General features: G+C 37.3%; 1 protein-coding gene across 8 annotated transcripts in view; it reads right to left on the bottom strand.

Annotated features, from left to right (window-relative positions):
* The window catches only part of LOC125156101 (DNA repair and recombination protein RAD54B), a 96,417-nt gene that overhangs the window by 21,822 nt on the left and 55,765 nt on the right, over positions 1-18,830 (bottom strand). For 7 of the 8 annotated variants that reach the window (XM_047841801.1, XM_047841798.1, XM_047841804.1 and 4 more), the window contains 5 exons: positions 15,293-15,574; positions 11,626-11,788; positions 6,516-6,741; positions 5,547-5,754; positions 2,830-2,969 (listed from right to left, as the gene is read on the bottom strand). In XM_047841801.1, coding sequence (XP_047697757.1) covers positions 2,830-2,969; positions 5,547-5,754; positions 6,516-6,741; positions 11,626-11,788; positions 15,293-15,574 — 1,019 coding nt within the window. Of the gene's footprint in view, positions 1-2,829; positions 2,970-5,546; positions 5,755-6,515; positions 6,742-11,625; positions 11,789-15,292; positions 15,575-18,680; positions 18,717-18,830 lie in introns of those variants that run through there. The other variant, XM_047841803.1, reaches the window with a different exon arrangement.

An 18,830-nucleotide genomic window follows, 5' to 3' on the forward strand; every position in this document is an offset into this window, starting at 1 on the left:
AATGTTCAGCATAACCATTTAACTAAATTAAGCCAGTCTCCTAATCTTTGTTTGGCTATTAGCACCGTTGAGAGCCATCAGCAATCAACAATCTACAAATTAAATTATTCTAAAAGTAAGCTTTTATGTGAAGACTGTCATGGTACATAGTCTTAAAATCATCAACAAAGAACTAACTCAGCAAATTCTTGGAGGCAAATATTTTGACAAGTTATTGACCCTAAAATTAAACCTACAAGAAATTACTGGCACAAAGCACAGCTAATGCTTTCAAAATCATTACAACATTGTTCATTAGAAATGTTTGCTTCCAATTTGTTTGCTTCTTTTTGTTTGTGTCAAAGTTTTTACCACCGTACTTTTTTAAGTCAAAACACAGTATGATTGAAATATAAGCTTAAATTCTTTTTTGAGCATACATAACTTCACAGTGAAGCTTAAAATAATATCCCATATGTATATATTCATTTCTATATAAATCATAAAAAATTCCCCTCACATTTTAAAACTATTTTCAATTTTTATTACAAAAGAAATAGGTTCACTGAAAAGTCAGAAAATAGTTATGCAAAACTAAAACTGAAACCAAGTTTAATCAATCAGAAACAACCACTACTGTCAACACTTTTATGTATATCTTCCAAGTCTTTTTCCTTTATATTAACATATAAGTGTATTTAACATTTTACTTTTATTTGTAACAAAAACAGGATCTTTATAGTTGAAGCTTCATGGGAACAAGGCGCCATTCAGTTTGGCTTTTCACTGTATTCCCTAGTATTTAACACTACATTTGGCCCACTTTAGATGTTTAACATGTAGGTGTTGGGTAAATAAATGAATGTGATTTTATTTTTAAATAATATATGATTAACATTTTCCATGCTAATAAATATATTCATAAGCTATTATTGTGTATCATTCCTGGTTCATGGGAAATGTTCAATAAATATTTACTAATTATCATTTTATTAATTCTGAGACGTATTTTTTTATACTTTAACTTCTCTCATATAGGATGCTTTTTTAAATTTGTTTTTAATACTTCTTTTGAGAGAAAGGAAGAGAGAGAGTGGGGAAGGGGCAGAGAGAGATGGAGACAGAGGATCCTAAGTGGGCTCTGTGCTGACAGCAGAGAGCCCGATGCAGGGCTCAAACTGTGAGATCATGACCTGAGCCAAAATCGGAACTTAACCGACTGAGCCACCATCAATGACTTCTTAAACTATATTTATTAGCATGTTTTCCTTAGTGGTTCATAAACTAACGATGCACCTTACAATTGGTATTATTTTAGATTCAATGAAATACATTGTGTAAACAACATGCAGACTCTGCTTTAACCATTTTCCTACCTTTAGAAATGTCTGTTTCCAATTAGTTTGTTTCCTTTAGTTTCAGAATTTTCTACCCTTACAGCTAAATCTCTAAGCACATGTATGATTATTTCTTTATAATAAATTCCTAAAAGTGGTATTGCCGCACCACAAAATATGCACAATTTTAAAGCTTTTGATACATAATACCAAACTATTCTCCAATTGTATACCAATTTACATTCCAACCAATAGACAACAGTACTCTCATCTATACTTGCTATTACTATGTAAATCGAACCAACTAAAACACCAACAGAAGAGTGAGGCACCTGGGCGGCTCAGTCAGTTGAGCATCCAACTTCGGCTCAGGTCATGATCTCATGAGTTCATGAATTCAAGCCTCACATCGGGCTCACTGCTGTTGGCGCAAAGCCTGCTTCGGATCCCTCTCTCTGCCCTTCCCCCACTTTTGCACTCTCAAAAATAAATAAAACATCCTGGGGCGCCTGGGTAGTTCAGTCAATTAAGTGTATGACTTTCAGCTCAGGTCATGATCCGAGTTGGATCAGAGTTGAAGCCCCACATCAGGCTCTCTGCTGTCAGCATGGAACCTGTTTCGGATCCCCCAACCCCACCTCTCTTTGCCCCTCCCCCACTTGTGTGTGCATGTGCACTCTCTCTCTCTCTCAAAAATAAACATTTAGGGGCGCCTGGGTGGCGCAGTCGGTTAAGCGTCCGACTTCAGCCAGGTCACGATCTCGCGGTCAGGGAGTTCGAGCCCCGCGTCAGGCTCTGGGCTGATGGCTCAGAGCCTGGAGCCTGTTTCCGATTCTGTGTCTCCCTCTCTCTCTCTGCCCCTCCCCCGTTCATGCTCTGTCTCTCTCTGTCCCAAAAATAAATAAATGTTGAAAAAAATTAAAAATAAATAAATAAATAAATAAATAAATAAATAAATAAATAAACATTTAAAAGATAAGTAAATAAAACATTTTTTAAAAATGTTTTAATGTTTTCTTTATTTTTGAGACAGAGAGACAGAGCATGAGTGGGAGAGGAGCAGAGGGTGAGGGAAGCACAGAATCCAAAGCAGGTTCCAGGCTCTGAGCTGTTGGCACAGAGCCCAAGGTGGGGCACAAATCCACAAACTGACAGATCACGACCTGAGGCAAAGTTGGTCACTTAATCAACTGAGCCACCCAGGCACCTCCATAAATAAAACATTTTTTTGAAGTTTTTTATGGTTACTTTAGTTTACTTTTGTCAATATCAGTAAAAATGAATATTTTTATATGTTTACTGTCAATTACAATTCTTTGTGAAGTGCCTATTTATAATTTTTTAATGTGATATTATTCTCTAAAATAATGCAGGAAGAGTTGAAGGATTATGGAAAAATAAGGAATTCACTAATTTAATTTTTCCTGAATTAAAATATTGCCCAAGTTGTGGATGACTTTCCTGAACATAGTCTTTTTTTTTTTTTAAACCTATTTATTAACATAAATTATACCTCAGAAGCAGAAGGTTGTCTCGATAAAATGATGGGTTCTTCATATATTTTTCTATAAGATGACAAAGAGCCTAATATTCCTGGATTTACAAAATCAATTAATGCAAAAAATTCTTGAAGATCATTCTGAACTGGAGTACCTAAGAGAAACAAAAGTGATGAAAGGTCAAGTTTGTGTTTTACAGTCACAGGTTATTTGTAGAAATTTGTACTCTCTTCCCTAACAAACCTAAACTAAAGGCTTTAGAGATGAGAAAGAGCAGCCAACTCCAAGTGAACAAAAAATATTAAGAACCATATAAATTTTTAACTCTGGATTTAACTTCAACATAGTGGCTATGTCCAGGCTCTGCAGTCTGACTCGCCTGGGATCAAATCCCACCTGCATGATTTACTCTCTGAGGGACCCTAAGCAAGTTACATACCTCAGTTTACTTCTAGAAAATGGGGATAATTATAGCAGCTCCTAGGATTGTCAGGATCAAATTAGTTAATCCATATACTAAGAACAGTGCCTAAAGCACAATAAATGTTCCATAACTGTTAGTGATTCTTAATATTATAATAGTGTGACTCTGGACAAGATTCTTGAGCTCTTTAAGTTAAATTCAGCATTCTTTCACTTATAAAACTGGGAAGTTAACAATTTCCCAGTGGTATTACAACAAAAAGTAGAGACACTGTATGCACATTGTAGCACAGTGCCTGACATTTAGTAAATACTCAGTGAATGACACCTATAATTATTACCTTTCAAAGTTTTCAGATCAAATTGAGATCTTCACTAATCTTAAAGGTTAACACAAATATACCCTGCATAAATTACATACTCAAAAACTTTTGGCTAACTAATTTTCAAAGAAACATTAGCATGTTTCAATAATTATATCAAAAAAACATGCAGGGGTGCCTGGGTGTAGCTCAGTTGGTTAGGCATCGACTTCAGCTCAGATCATGATCTCATGGTTCATGAGTTCGAGACTCGCATCGGGCTCTGCGCTGACAGCTCAGAGCCTGGAGACTGCTTTCAGATTGTGTCTCCCTCTCTCGGCCCCTTCCCCACCCATGCTCGCGTGCGGGATCTCTCCCTCACTCTCTCTCTCAAAAAACAAACAAACAAAAAACCCCATGTAAATCAGCAAAGTCCTACAGTATAATTTCAGATGACATTCAAATAACAAGACTAGAAAAGGTTGTCCAAAAATATATGTAAGAGGCATATAAAAATGCACTTATTCATTAACATAGATAACATGAATTTTACAATGCCAGGGAATTTAATGATCATACCCCTCAAAATTAAATGGGTCAACCCGAAGGATCAATGCTTATTAGTTATATAACACATCTAGCTAGTTCTAAACTTTGAGATACATAATAGAATATGATATTTATGTTGGTATGCATTTTGTTAAGCCCTTAAATAAATATCCATGACAATGACTAAAAAAGGCAGAATCAAGGGCACCTGGCTGGCTCAGTCGGTAGAGCATTTAACTCTTGATCTCGGGGTCATGAGTTTGAGCCCCATGTTGGGGGCAGAGCTTACTTAATCAAAAACAATTTTTTTTTAAGATAGGCAGAATGAGAAAAGCAAGCAAGTAAGAAGGGAAACAAAGGTATAAGGATCCTTGTGGTTGACTTCCAGACATCCAACCCTGGCTAACTAATCCAAGCCATTCATGATAGTCAGATCCCTTTTGCCAACGATAGCTGCAGGAAAGGATTTATGTCTTTTGACTGGGTTCTCCAGGAGCAGAGCCCAAGACAGGGATTTGGCTGTACAACATGTATGGAGGGAGTGCTCTGAGGAGAAAGAGAATAATAGAATCAGAGAATAGGAGGGGAAGAAACTAAGCAAGGATGGCCTCCTTGCTTGAGATAAATTATAGCAATCCTTAGAGCATAAATTGTGCTATAAAGCCAGTCCTGAAATTACCCTAAGGCAAGGGCTCTGGCATTTTTCACTTACCTCTATGAGTCAATCATTGACCAAGATGCAGAGGAGAGTGGAGGCTCTCATTCAAACAAGGATAATTCTCCAGAAATTGGAAGGGCCACACAAGGCCAAAGTAAGGTGTGGGAGGAAAGCTACATTGAGCTATTCAGGCCTGATTCTAGTCTAGGCTAAAAAGGAATGAGTAGAAAAAGATTCCTGTATTTACATATGGGCCACCCCCCCTTCCAGACAGTCTGGGCCAGCAAGTTTGGCCAGCAATAAATTATGCATGCAGCATATACATATATAAACAATGGATACTTAGGCATTAGGCATTTACCATGTGTCAGGTAGTCTTTAAATAACTTTACATGAATTAACTCCTTTGACCTTTACAATAACTCTACAAAGTAGATGGTATTATTTATTCCTTATTTCACAGATAAGGAAACTGAGGCACAGAGAAGTTAAATAACTTGCCCAAAGTTGCACAGCTATAAATAGCAGACTTAGGAACCATGAAGAGGCAATGCAGACCTATCTCCTACATTCTTTATCATGATAGCATCGTTTATTCTTCAAAAACTCCAAAATCTAAGTGGCGGAAAATTACATAGGGATTTGAAAATTCAGAATCCTACCAAGACTTAATTACCATAGGTTTATTAGTATGAATTCCATCCAGCACCACCAATTCTTTGGATGCCAAGCATATTACAAATCCTTTATGATAAGTAGGCAAAAATTCCATCAAGTCTTCCCCAAAGTAAATACTGACCAGTTAGAATTATTCTTTTCTCACAAGAAAGGCTAATGAGGGCTGTAGTTGTCTTAATGGCACTATTCTTCAAACGATGCCCTTCATCACAGATTAGAAGATCAAATTTAACATTCTTAATTTGATCCAAGGAACGAAGTAACATTTCATAACTGATGATAAGAACAGAATAAAATGGAGATTTGATGAATTCTTCTACTTTGTGGTCCTAAAAAAAAAAAAAAAAAGACAGTTTTTAACAAATCATGGGCTAAAACTGTAAAATCAAATTCAAGCAGCATATTCCTGACAGACATTAATTAGAATATGTGCACTCAAAATCAAATTGTAAGCCAAGATTCCATTTTTCTGCAAAGGAGTTGCAGAGTTACAATACACTTGAAAAACTGCCATATAGACAGTGAAAACTTCAGTGCTGATTTGAAAAGCACAGAGATATAATGGGGCACCTGGGTGGCTCAGCTGGTTAAGCGTCCGACTTAAGCTCAGGTCATGATCTCACAGTTAGTGGGTTCAAGCCCCAGGTTAGGATCTGTGCTGACAGCTCAGAGCCTAGAGCCTGCTTCAGATTCTGTGTTCCCTCTTTGTGCCCCTCACCAGCTCACACTGTCTCTTTCTCCCAAAAGTAAATAAACATTTAAAACAAAAAAAATTAAGGGGGTACCTGGGTGGCTCAGTGAGTTAAGCGTCCGACTTTGGCTCAGGTCATAATCTCATGGTCCGTGGGTTTGAGCCCTGCATCAGGCTCTGTGCTGACAGCTCAGAGCCTGGAGCCTGCTTCAGATTCTGTGTCTCCCTCTCTCTCTGCCCCTCGCCCACTCACACTGTCTCTGTCTCTGTCTCTGTCTCTCTCTCTCTCAAAAATAAATAAATATTAAAAAAATTTTTTTAAACAAAAGAAAAAGAAGGAAAAAAAAGCACAGAGATTTAGAAAATGACCAAGGCTAAACTGTGTTGAAAATCTCTTACCTGATCAACAGGAAATATCTTGATCCTTTCACTTCCTAGCCATTTTTGAAATTCTTTCCTCCAATTATTCACCAAGCTCCCAGGTGTGACAATAAGTGTCTTCTTTATTATTGGCTTGCCTCCATAGGGTCCCTGACACTGTAGAGTCCAGATGAGTGAAATACATTGCAATGTTTTCCCTAAACCCATTTCATCAGCAAGAATAGCTCCACATCTGCCATTCACTCTGTTAGAAATAATTATACTTCTTTTAGTCACAATAGTTAAATATTTTATGCCCCTAATACTGTCACTTATTAGTCAAAAAATCAGAAACTGATAGTTTTGTAATTAGGACAAACTCTACCCCCTTCTAAATCCTTTTTCTAGGATTTCATGCATCTGATTTACAACATATCTTCTGCATCTTTGATAATTTGTAATTTTTTTCATGACATATTTACTATCAACTAAATTACTAAAACAAATCTGAAATTCGACAGTTGAATCTAAATCATGTGATATTATCATACATATATATTTAGAGAAACTAGAAATGAATCCCAATTTTATACATACATTTGAATAACTATAACTGTGCTTCTTATCACTAACAGTTGAGCAATTTTTATCAGTTTCAGCATCAGTTATCAAAACAGTTTAAAATATATTATAATCTTAACCAGAAAGATCAATTGAACTATATTTATGATTTTCAAGCAGTAAATGAACTCCTCAATCATATAGCTCCCTGCACTATAAGAAAAAACACTAAATATTGATCTAATACATGTAACTTAGTAATAGACTTATCCTACAGACCTACTCAGTTAATACAAATTAAAATTAAATATAATAAAGAATATTAAGTGGCATGTTTATATCACTTCATAGCTTTCAAAGCTCTTCATATATATACATATACATATATATGTATATACATATTATAAAATCAAAAGAATTAAGGATAGTACCAAAATAAGTATGGTTTTGTCTTTCTCTGACTTATTTCACTTAGCATAACACTCTAGTTCCAACCATGTCATTGCAAATGGCAAGATTTCATTTTTTTTATGGCTAATATTCCATTGTATGTGTGTGTGTGTATATATATATATATATATATATATATATATATATAGATCTTCTTTATCCATTCACAGTCAATGGACTCTTTCCATAATTTGGCTATTGTAGATAATGCTGCTATAAGCATTGGGGTGCATATATCCCTTTGAATTAGTATTTTTGTATTCTTTGGATAAATAGCTAGTAATGCAATTGCTAGATCATAGTGTAGATCGATTTTTAGCTTTTTGAGGAATCTCCATACTGTTTGCCAGAGTGCCTGCACCAGTTTGCATTCCCACCAACAGTGTAAGAGGGTTCTCCTTTCTGGGGTGCCTGGGTGGCTCAGTTGGTTAAACATCTGACTTCAGCTCAGGTCATGATCTCATGCTTTGTGGGTTCGAGCCTAACATCGGGCTCTGTGCTGACAGCTTGGAGCCTGGAGCCTACTTTAGATTCTGTGTCTCCCTCTCTCTGCCTCTTCCCCTTTCGCACTGTTTCTCTCTCTCTCTCTCTCTCTCTCAAAAATAAACATTAAAAAAAATTTTAGAAAAAGAGGGTTCTACTTCCTCTGTATCCTCACTGAAATCTATTTTGTGTTGTTGATTTTAGCCATTCTGACATGTACGAGGTAATATCTCATTGTAGTTTTGATTTGTATTTCCCTGGTGATGAGTGATATTGATTTAACTCATATGTGGAATTTAAGAAACAAAACAAAAGAGAAGAGGGGAAAAAAGAGAGAGGGGGACAAACCAAGGAACAGATTTAACTCCAGAGAATAAACTGATGGTCAACAGAGGGAAGGAAGGTGGCGGATGGGTGAAATAGGTGATGGGGATTAAAGAGTATACTTGTGATGAGCAATGAGTGTTGTATGTAATTGTTGAATCACTAAATTGTACACCTGAAACTAATATTACACTGTATGCTAACTAACTGGAATTTAAAATTTTTAAAAAGTGGAGTTTTATTATAAATTGTTTTATTTGAGAGAGAGGGAAAGAGTGCGTAGACACACATGCATGCGAACAGGGAAGGAGCAGAGAGAGAGGGAGAGAGTGCTCAATCTCACAAACCATGAGATCATGACCTGAGCCAAAATCAAGAGTCAGATATTAACCAACTGGGCCACCCAGAGGCCCCCAGTTTGATTATAGTTTAATTCATTCTATTTCTTATTAGTAAAAATAATAACCAAAATTCAACTATATGTTTTCCATTTCAAAGTACAGAAAAAAGTCACAAACATGAATTACAGTCATTATCATTTTATTTTTTTAAGATTTGTTTTGGGGGTGCCTGGGTGGCTAGGTCGGTTAAGCGTCCAACTTCGGCTCAGATCATGATCTCACGGTTCGAGGGTTCGAGTCCCATGTCGGGCTCTGTGCTGGCAGCTCAGAGCCTGGAGCCTGCTTCCCATTCTGTGTCTCCCTCTCTCTCTGCCCCTCTCCCGCGCTCACACTCTGTCTCTGTCTCAAAAATAAATAAACATTTTTTTTAATTAAAGATTTTTAAAAATTTTAATTTTAATTAAAAATCCTTAATTTTTTAAAAATAATCTCTACACCCAATATGGAGCTCAAACTCACAACCCCGACATCAAGTTGCATGCTTTACCGACTGAGCCAGCCAGCCAGGCACTCCCATTATTACCATTTTAGATCAACAACTTGCCGATGCAAAACCAAATGCCAGCTGAGATATAGAGTGGCAGAGATAAAATAGTGATCCATCCTTCCACAGTGGAGGGAAGAGAACAGGAAGGCTTCACTGGGAAGATGGACCTTGTCAAACAAAGGTAAATAAGATTTCATTACATGAATCAAGTAGTTCAACACAGTGGGAGCTTGAACTGAATTCCAAACAAGGAAATACAAAGGCTATGAACCTGGCAAGATAGCCAGAGACTAAAGATGAGCATACATATCCTTGAAAACTCAGACTGTATCTTGCAAGTCAATGTCTCCCAAACATCAGTCTTTCATGACTACCATCACAATTTTTGCCATATATGTGATACTATATGTTATTATTTATTTTTCCTTAAGTCAACTCCCTTTTGTACTTAGATTTATTTGAAAAGTCCAGGCATGATTAACGAAATCAAAAATTTTAAATGCTGTTTTTTCTAATAATTCATTAACTAAATATACTACTATCAGAATTAAAAAACAAGGCTTGTCTGTGTCCACCTAAAATAATCCCACAAATCATGAGCAGAGTGCGTGTTACAGATCAGGTAACACTCCTGTAAGTTCTGAGAGTCTGAAGCATGTTAAGCAAGGGAATGCCATTTTCAGAACTGTTTTTCAGAAAAATCAAGCTAGTGGCAATAAGAGTGAATTTGAGGAGCATCAGAAACAGCTACACAGCTAGATGCCACTGCAAAAATCCAAACAAAACATAATCGTATAATGTCAGTTACTAGCACTGCTGCAGTGTGGTGCCAGAAAAGATTTGGAATCAAGGGATATCTAGGAGTTCAAAATTAAAATTTGAGGTTTGATTAAATTGAGAAAGTGAGACAGATGAAATTAAAGTTGCTTTCCAGGCCAAATGAGATACGGTCTCCAAAGAAAAGAGCAGATTTGAGAAAGAACAGGAGTCTAGAAAGTTTCTGGGATATAGCATTTTCTTAAGCTGTCATCATGCAAAGGGTTCTTAAGAGTGTGAGGGAATTGGGGCACCTGGGTGGCTCAGTCAGTTGAGTGTCCGACTTCGGCTCAGGTCATGACCTCACAGTTTGTGAGTTCAAGCCCCCCATCAGGCCCCGTGCTGACAGCTCAGAGCCTGGAGCCTGCTTCCGATTGATTCTGTGTCTGCCCCTCCTCTGCTCATGCTCTGTCGCTCTCTCAAAAATAAATAAACATTAAAAAAAAATGTTTTTAATAAAAATTTAAAAACTTAAAAAAAAAAAGAGTGTGAGGGAATTTACATTCCCAACTCCCCATTAAATGATCAATTTAGGGGCGCCTGGGTGGCTCAGTCGGTTAAGCGTCTGACTTCAGCTCAGGTCACGATCTCGCGGTCCATGAGTTCGAGCCCCGCATTGGGCTCTGGGCTGATGGCTCGGAGCCTGGAGCCTGCTTCGGATTCTGTGTCTCCCTCTCTCTCTGCCCCTCCCCCGTTCATGCTCTGTCTCTCTCTGTCTCAAAAATAAATAAACATTTAAAAAAAAAAAAAGATCAATTTAAAAATCAAGGGCCTATGCATTAAAAGCAAAACAAAAAGGAAATATATATAGAAAGAAATATAACAAGATGTTAGCAGGTTCCTTTGATTCTTTTTTACTTCCTTTATCAAGCTTTTGTGTGCGTGTGTCCTCTAAAATATCTTTAAGAAAGGATGCTACAGTTCTTTACCAGAAAACTCCATTTAAAAGGGAATGAGGGAGATTCCTTTTTTGGGGATGGTACCTGGGTGACTCAGATGACTAAAAATCCAGTTCTTTTTTTTTTTTTTTAGAATACAATTTTTGATGTCTGCTCAGGTCATGATCTTACAGTTCATGAAATCAAGCCCTGAATCTGCATAGGGCTGTGCACTGACAGCACTGAGCCTGCTTGGGATTTTCTCTCTCCCTCTCTCTCTGCCCCTTCCCTGCTTACACTCTCTCTCTCAAAATAAATAAATAAATAAATATTTAAAAGGGAGTGGGGGAGACTCCTTTTTTTTTTTTTTTAAGTAGAAGTGAGATAAGAAGAAAATATTTTTTCAAAAGTCTCATAAGCAGAATTAACAGCTACTCAATTTTGCCCTCATAAGCCTTTCTCATACTAGTGAGCTCTTATTGTACCACATTAAGGTTGACTATATTTACCTATTTCTTCAAATACTTTAAAAACTACTTAAGGATAGGACCCATGGTCCTGACTCCTGTATGCCCAGCTCCTAGCAAGATATCTGGCACATGGGATTCCATCAAGAACCACTTTTGGAATAAATGCACACATTAAGCATAATTCATGATATACTGAGACTCATTTTATCAGACTTTTTCTAGAAAACCATTATGTTACTGGTTAAATCAAAAGTCAGAATAAACAAATTATTTTCCTACCTCATTCCCATTACACATTCATATAGGAACAGGATCCCTTCTTTTTGATGTGGTCGAAGATGATATACAAGGTAAGGATCTATCACTACATCCACAATAGGAGAACAGTTCTTATTGAACATCCACTGGTGATTATTGTCTGGTCGTGACATTACAAGAGAATCTTAGGAAAAAGATGATAGTTTACCTATTAATGTGTTGCAATTTCACTTTGTCAGCAACTACATTATCTTGCTTTAATTACTCATAACTTAGAAATGTTTGCCATCCTTTGTGGCAAAAAAGTTGAAGTTTAGTAACAGTGATACTAAGCAAGAGTGGAAAATTAAAAAATAAAATCTCATGCCTTATCAATGTAAGATTTGAGGCAGAGAATTTCAAAGGGCTTTCCAAACTTCATATGCCCCAAAGTACTTCAAAACCACTGAAATTGGGCACCTGGGTGGCTCAGCAGGTCATGTGCCTAACTCTTAATCTCGGCTCAGGTCATGATCTCATGGTTTATGAACTCCAGCCTGGCCATTGGGCTCTATGCTAACAGTTCAGAGCATACTTGGGATTCTCGCTCTCTCTTTCTCTGCCTCTCCCCTGCTTGCACTCATTCATATATACTCTCTCTCTCTCTTTCTCACTCTCTCAAAGAGAGACAGAGAGCAGAGCATGAGCATGGAAGGGGCAGAGACAGGGGGAGACACAAAATCCAAAGCAGGATCCAGGTTCCAAGCTGTCAGGACAGAGCCCGGCACGGGGCTCGAACCCACAAACCATGAGATCATGACTTGAGCCAAAGTCAGATGTCTAACCAACTTAGCCACCCAGGGACCCCACAAACTAAATAAACTTAAAAAAAAAGCCACTAAAATTCACTACTGTTTAATAGAGTATTCAGTAAGCCACACATTTAATAGCTCAGTATTCAGAGCAAAGAGAACGATTTCCAACCAAAAGCACAGGTTGGAATTTTGCCCAGTTGCACTTGCAAATGATCACAGCTTCTTATTTTGGAAAGGCACCCCAAATTTAACATAAAGGCTCCCATTATTTTCACTTCTGTACACACTAACAATGACTATTACTTCTTCTATTAACCAGAAGAACTGAGAAAGGATGACAAATTTTCCATTGACTTCACCATCATTATTTGCTTCAAGTTAATTACTACGTTCATGGATGTCAAATTCATTTATCTTTAAAAAGCAGCAAATAAAAGCAACCATTGAATAATAATGTAATTCTTTAGATATATGCTAATACAGTTTAAGATTTATTAAAATATCACCAAAAAATACAAACTCAAATATAACTAGAAAGCAGGTCTCAATTAATCTAAAGTCAGGTAATAAATTCATCAAAATTATTTTGGGGATATATTTATATGTCTGCATCATGGTTAAAAAATGAAATAGATTTTGGGGCGCCTGGGTGGCTCAGTCGGTTGGGCGTCCAGCTTCGACTCAGGTCATGATCTCACCATCCGTGAGTTCAAGCCCCGCATCAGGCTCTGTGCTGACAGCTCAGAGCCTGGAGCCTGCCTCGGGTTCTGTGTCTCCCTCTCTCTCTGGCCCTCCCCTGTTCGTGCTCCATCTCTCTCTGTCTCAAAAATAAATAAACATTAAAAAAAAAATGAAATAGATTTTTAAAATAAACAAAAAGAAAAAGAGAACAGAAAGGAGAAGGGGAGATAAAGAAAACAGGTTCTAGTAGATTAAAACAATATCCAGCAATGCAGAAATATGCAGTCACAGGAATGAGAGTCTGGTCATGTCTACCATTAGTGATTAGTGAGGAAAGTGAGGAAAGTTTTCTGTGGATCTTCCTAGATTTCTGAGCAACTAAAAGAAACTCCCATTTCTGAGGTCAATTCCTGGCAGGCAGAGGATTAGGATGTGAAAATGGAAAACTTAACTCTTGGCTTTCCTCTATATTCCAGTAGCAGAGCAAGAGTATATTCCTTGTGGATTTCTAACCAAGAAATGGCCCCATTTTTTCTCTTGTGAAAAGCATAAAGGGGAAAAAAGAGAAGAGGTGAGGATAATACAAAGGGGAAAAAAGAAAAGATAAGAGGGGAGGATAATACACTCAAGCAAGAAGGACCATAGGATCTAAGTCAACTAACAAAGCATCCATCTTCAGGAAAGATAAAACCTAAACCACCACAATAACAGGACACCAGTTCAAATTTTAAGGTGCCTCTCTCTACCTTCACAATAATGAGGCACCACTTAATGCTAACAAAATCTTTCATGCTTTCATTTTAAGTCTACAACCTAGTTCTACCCTTGGCAAGATAAATAAATGAGAATCATTAACACAAAGGGCTTTTATTATATTATACACACACACACACACATACATACATGTACACATATATATATGTTATCACAATAAAATTTTCCATTCAGTCAACAAATATTTATTGTACATGGTATATAGCAGACACTCTACGTCTTTATGGTAGTAATTAGAACCCACAATGTAGACTTGAGGAGACACAGCCATTTGTGAGACAAGTGACTCCCCCAAGAGGACAAAGAACCAGTTAGTTCAGTGGGAAAATGGGACTCTAACTCAGATCTTTAAATAAGCACATTATTCTTTTTGGTTCCCCACATCCCTCTATTATGTAATAGGAAGGCAGAGAGAAAGAATAAAAGAGAAGGAAGCCTATTGAAAGAGCTGGTGGGACAGATAAAATATTTGGATAAAAGAAAAAACAGAAGCAGAAGCTTCCACTTTCTTTCAATTAAGTCTCAGGTAAGCTCATATAGAGCTAGGAATTTTTAATTTGGGGTTTTATCCCAAATATGGCAATAGTTCTTTGAATTTAGGCAAGTCGGTTCATCTTTCTGGGACTTACTTTCTTCAAATGCAAAGGGAAGAAACTGATCTCAACAGTCCCTTTATTTCAAAAATTCTATCTCTATAATACTTGCAAAAAATTATGTTGCTTTATGTACTTTTCATTTTACCACTACTATGAAAGCAACCTACTTGATACCCCAAATTTGACATCTACTATTGCTTTACAATCCAAATTTATTTGTCTGTCTTCTCAACAAATGAGAAGATCTCTGATGACAGTTTACACTGCAAAAAAAGGCACTGAAGAAATCCCTGTTAAGTAAACAATCAAAAAACAGGTGAGGTTTTATTTTTAATATTATTTTTAAATTAGACTCATTAATATTAAAATTAAATCATTAAATTTAATGATTATAAGTAAAATTTAAGTTATTTACATGACATCTCATCATTCAATATTTTAATACATTAATGGATGTGATCAAAACATACAGTTGTCAAAAGAGAAATATAAACATAATCCTGACTCAAGAATTGACTAATATTTCTTCTTGCTGAAATATCAGATATTATTCAAAATCATATACATGTATGATGTGTGTATACATCTCCAATTTGTATATTTTTCCTTCAACACAAGTATTCTCCACTACTGTATTCTTAGAATTAGGCATTTATTTATAAAATGATTCCCAAACTATATTGTTATATAGCTTCAACATTATTCCTTATGTCAGTTGTACACCTGAAGAATAATATATACTTTCACCTGAAAACTTTAAACAAAACTTAAACTTTAAATTCGCATGCCAGTATCTTTTGACAGTTTTAAAACAGAATATTCAAATTATTTTTTACATCTTACTTTGTGCATGTGGGTCATGACGTGGTTTACAATCTTGGAAACCGTTTGGTCTATTTTTCTTTGAACTTGGTTTACAAACACTTTTGAAGGGGTTAGAGAAACACTTCTTGGCAGCCTGAGAAGAACTTGAGATAGCAAGGCTTCCTCCTCCAAGTTGAAAACATCTGCCACTGTTGAAATCATCTGGAGAGATTATGCCCATGACTTCTACTTCTTTTCCACCAATCATCACTCTGTGGCCCTCTTCAATCTTTTCAAGCTCTTTGAATTTATATGCAAGGCCTTTAAATTGAGAAGGGAGTGTGTGAATTTAATTTACTGACCCTCTAAGATGACATAATTAGTGATACCATAGTCACCTTCCCATAACTGTACAGAGTGAAAACTGTACTTTGAATGCAAACAGCCTTGTATAACCAAGGAGCAGAATGAAAACATACTTTATCATTTTGGTTAAAAAAAAACACAAAACACTAAAAAAATCAGAAGGAATAAATAATAAAGCTATAAAAATTAACCAAGCTTTAGAAAAAGCAAGGCCTTGGGGCGCCTGGGTGGCGCAGTCGGTTAAACGTCCGACTTCAGCCAGGTCATGATCTCGCGGTCCGTGAGTTCGAGCCCCGCGTCAGGCTCTGGGCTGATGGCTCGGAGCCTGGAGCCTGTTTCCGATTCTGTGTCTCCCTCTCTCTCTGCCCCTCCCCCGTTCATGCTCTGTCTCTCTCTGTCCCAAAAATAAATAAATGTTGAAAAAAAAAAAAAATTTAAAAAAAAAAAAAAGAAAAGAAAAAGCAAGGCCTTTTTTAATTATTGAAAATATGGCTGGAGTACCTGGGTGACTCCGTTGGTTAAGTGTTCGACTTCGGCTCAGGTCATGATCTCACAGTTAGTGAGTCTGAGCCTCGCATCAGGCTCTGTGCTGACAGCTCAGAGCCTGGAGCCTACTTTGGATTCTCTGTCTCCATTTCTCTCTGTCCCTTCCCCGCCCACACTCTGTATTTCTGTCTCTCTCTCTCAAAAATAAAAAAAACGTTAAAAAAAAAAAAAATCTAAAGAAAATATAGCCAAGGGTGCCCTAGCTAGCTCAGCCAGTAGAGCATGAGACTCTTGATCTCAGGGTTGTAAGCTTGAGCCCCTCGATGAGTGTAGAGATTACTTAAAAAAATAAAATCTTAGGGGCACCTGTGTGGCTCAGTCAGTTAAGCTTCTGTCTTCGGCTCAGGTCATGATCTCACAGTTCGTGAGTTCAAGCCCAGCATTGGGCTCACTGCTGTCAGTGCAGTACCTGCTTTGGATCCTCTGTCCCCCTCTCTCTCTGCCCCTCCCCCACTCCTGCTCTCTCAAAAATAAACATTCTTAAAAAATAAAATAAAATCTTAAAAAAAAAAGAAAACGTAACTCACTGTACTCACAGTTTTGCCATCTGTTGTCTGTTGAAAATCAAGCCAAGAAGAGTTTTGTAGGCTATATGGGACCTTCCCTTCTTGTGAATAAACTAGAGAAATACCATGGCATCTCTATTTCCACTTAGAAACAAGTGGAAATGTGGAAAACTAGCAATAAAAGCAACTGCTGCCACAATCAGTACTTTACTGTTCCACATGAGATAGCAAAGTAAAAATGCATTTGTGGCAAAAGGTCATTGATAGTCTAAGTTCTAGCTCTTGAATTAAAAAGTGGGGTATTTTATAATATCAAGCTTCTCTGAAGTATTAATTCAACATTTATTAAGTGTTGCCATATGCAAGGTGCTAATGAAATATAAATATGAGTAAGTCAGTCACAGTCTGCTCAAAATGAGCTCATTAACCAGATACATAGAGTGGTGGAATCTTAGATTCCTGTGCTTGCCTACATTAAGTGTACAGTTACTGGGCCATTAAAAGAGGCAAGAATTGCATACCATAAATGTTTTTAAGTCTCTAAAAATGAAATAAAAGATTGTCACATTTTAGAAAACATGATAGGACCCTTTTAAATTAGCTATAAAGTGCTACAATTCACCCTATTAAAACTGGGCTAAACCTTACAGTCTGGGCCAAACAGTAGCCAATATATCTTCTTAAATTATTTATGATAGAAAAATTTTTAATTTTAATGCTCTGATATAGGAAGAAATTACTTACCTGGTGTTCCTAAATGCAAAAGACCCATCCCTCCATTCCCCAAACTATCTCAATTCCACTGCAGTATTGACCACTCCACATCAATAAAGATTTTCATCTTCATATAGAATCCAATTACTATTCATCTGAGTTACATGTAAATGGGAGACGAGAATAAACTTAATTTTGAGGCATCTTTAGAAGTCTAACTCCAGAATCTCTCCTTTCACTTTGATCCACAGAGATGACTCTCTCAAACATCTCTGAATCTCCAGAAGACTTTCTTAAAAGTCTTGAGCTTTGTTTCCCACAACTCTTTTTTTTCTGGGTATCACGTAATGATGGTCAGATGAACTTAACCAAATTACCATGAGCTATTAGCAACTGCAGCACTCCAGTCTTTGGTTTTTTTCTTGAGGCTCTATCCCTACATTAACTATATATATATATATATTTTTTTTTAATGTTTATTTATTTTTGAGAGAGAGAGAGACAGAGTATGAGCAGGGGAAGGGCAGAGAGAGAGGGAGACACAGAATCTAAAACAGGCTCCAGGCTCCGAGCTGTCAGCACAGAGCTCAACGCGGGGCTCGAACTCACAAACTGAGATCATGACCTGAGCTGACGTTGGACACCTAACCGACTGAGCCAGCCAGGAACCCCCCTACATTAACAATATTTAAATGCTGTACATTCAATTCATTTAAAAGAAAAACTGCTTCCATTAGAGCCAATAACTTACAAAATTAACTCCAAGTTGATACACTTATTGTTATAATTAAGCAATAGAGTCTTATGTTTGGATGTTTTCATTTGGAAAGCCAATAAAATCCTCTTTATTGCTTAAAGCAGTGGTTAGATATTAGATATCACCTGGAAACCAGAGTGCCTAGGTGGCTCAGTCCGTTAAGCATCCAACTTCGGCTCAGGTCATGATCTCACGGTTCATGAGTTCGAGCCCCGGTCGAACCTAGAAACCTAAAATATATTTATGCCAGTGCCTCTCTCCACCATCCAGGCCAAATAAATCCTGCCAGGTCAGGACCTGGCACTGGTATTTTTAAAAAACACCTTAGGTGGGGCATCTGGGTGGTTCAGTTGGCTGAGCATCCAACTTCTGCTCAGGTCATGATCTCAGGAGTTCCTGAGTTCCAGCCCCACATCAGGCTTGCTATCAGCACGGAGCCTGCTTCAGATCCTCTGTCTCCTTCTCTCTCTGCCCCTCCTTCACTCGCACTCTCTCTCAAAAATAAACAAACATTTAAAAAATAAATAAATTGGGGCACCTGGGTGGCTCAGTCAGTTAAGCATCCGACTTCGGCTCAGGTCATGATCTCGCAGTTTGTTGAGTTTGAGCCCCGCGTCAGGCTCTGTGCTGACAGCTCGGAGCCTGGAGCCTGCTCCAGATTCTGTGTCTCCTTCTCTCTCTTTTTTTA

Source organism: Prionailurus viverrinus, chromosome F2 (assembly GCF_022837055.1).
Source record: "Prionailurus viverrinus isolate Anna chromosome F2, UM_Priviv_1.0, whole genome shotgun sequence".
Classification (NCBI taxonomy): Eukaryota; Metazoa; Chordata; class Mammalia; order Carnivora; family Felidae; genus Prionailurus; species Prionailurus viverrinus.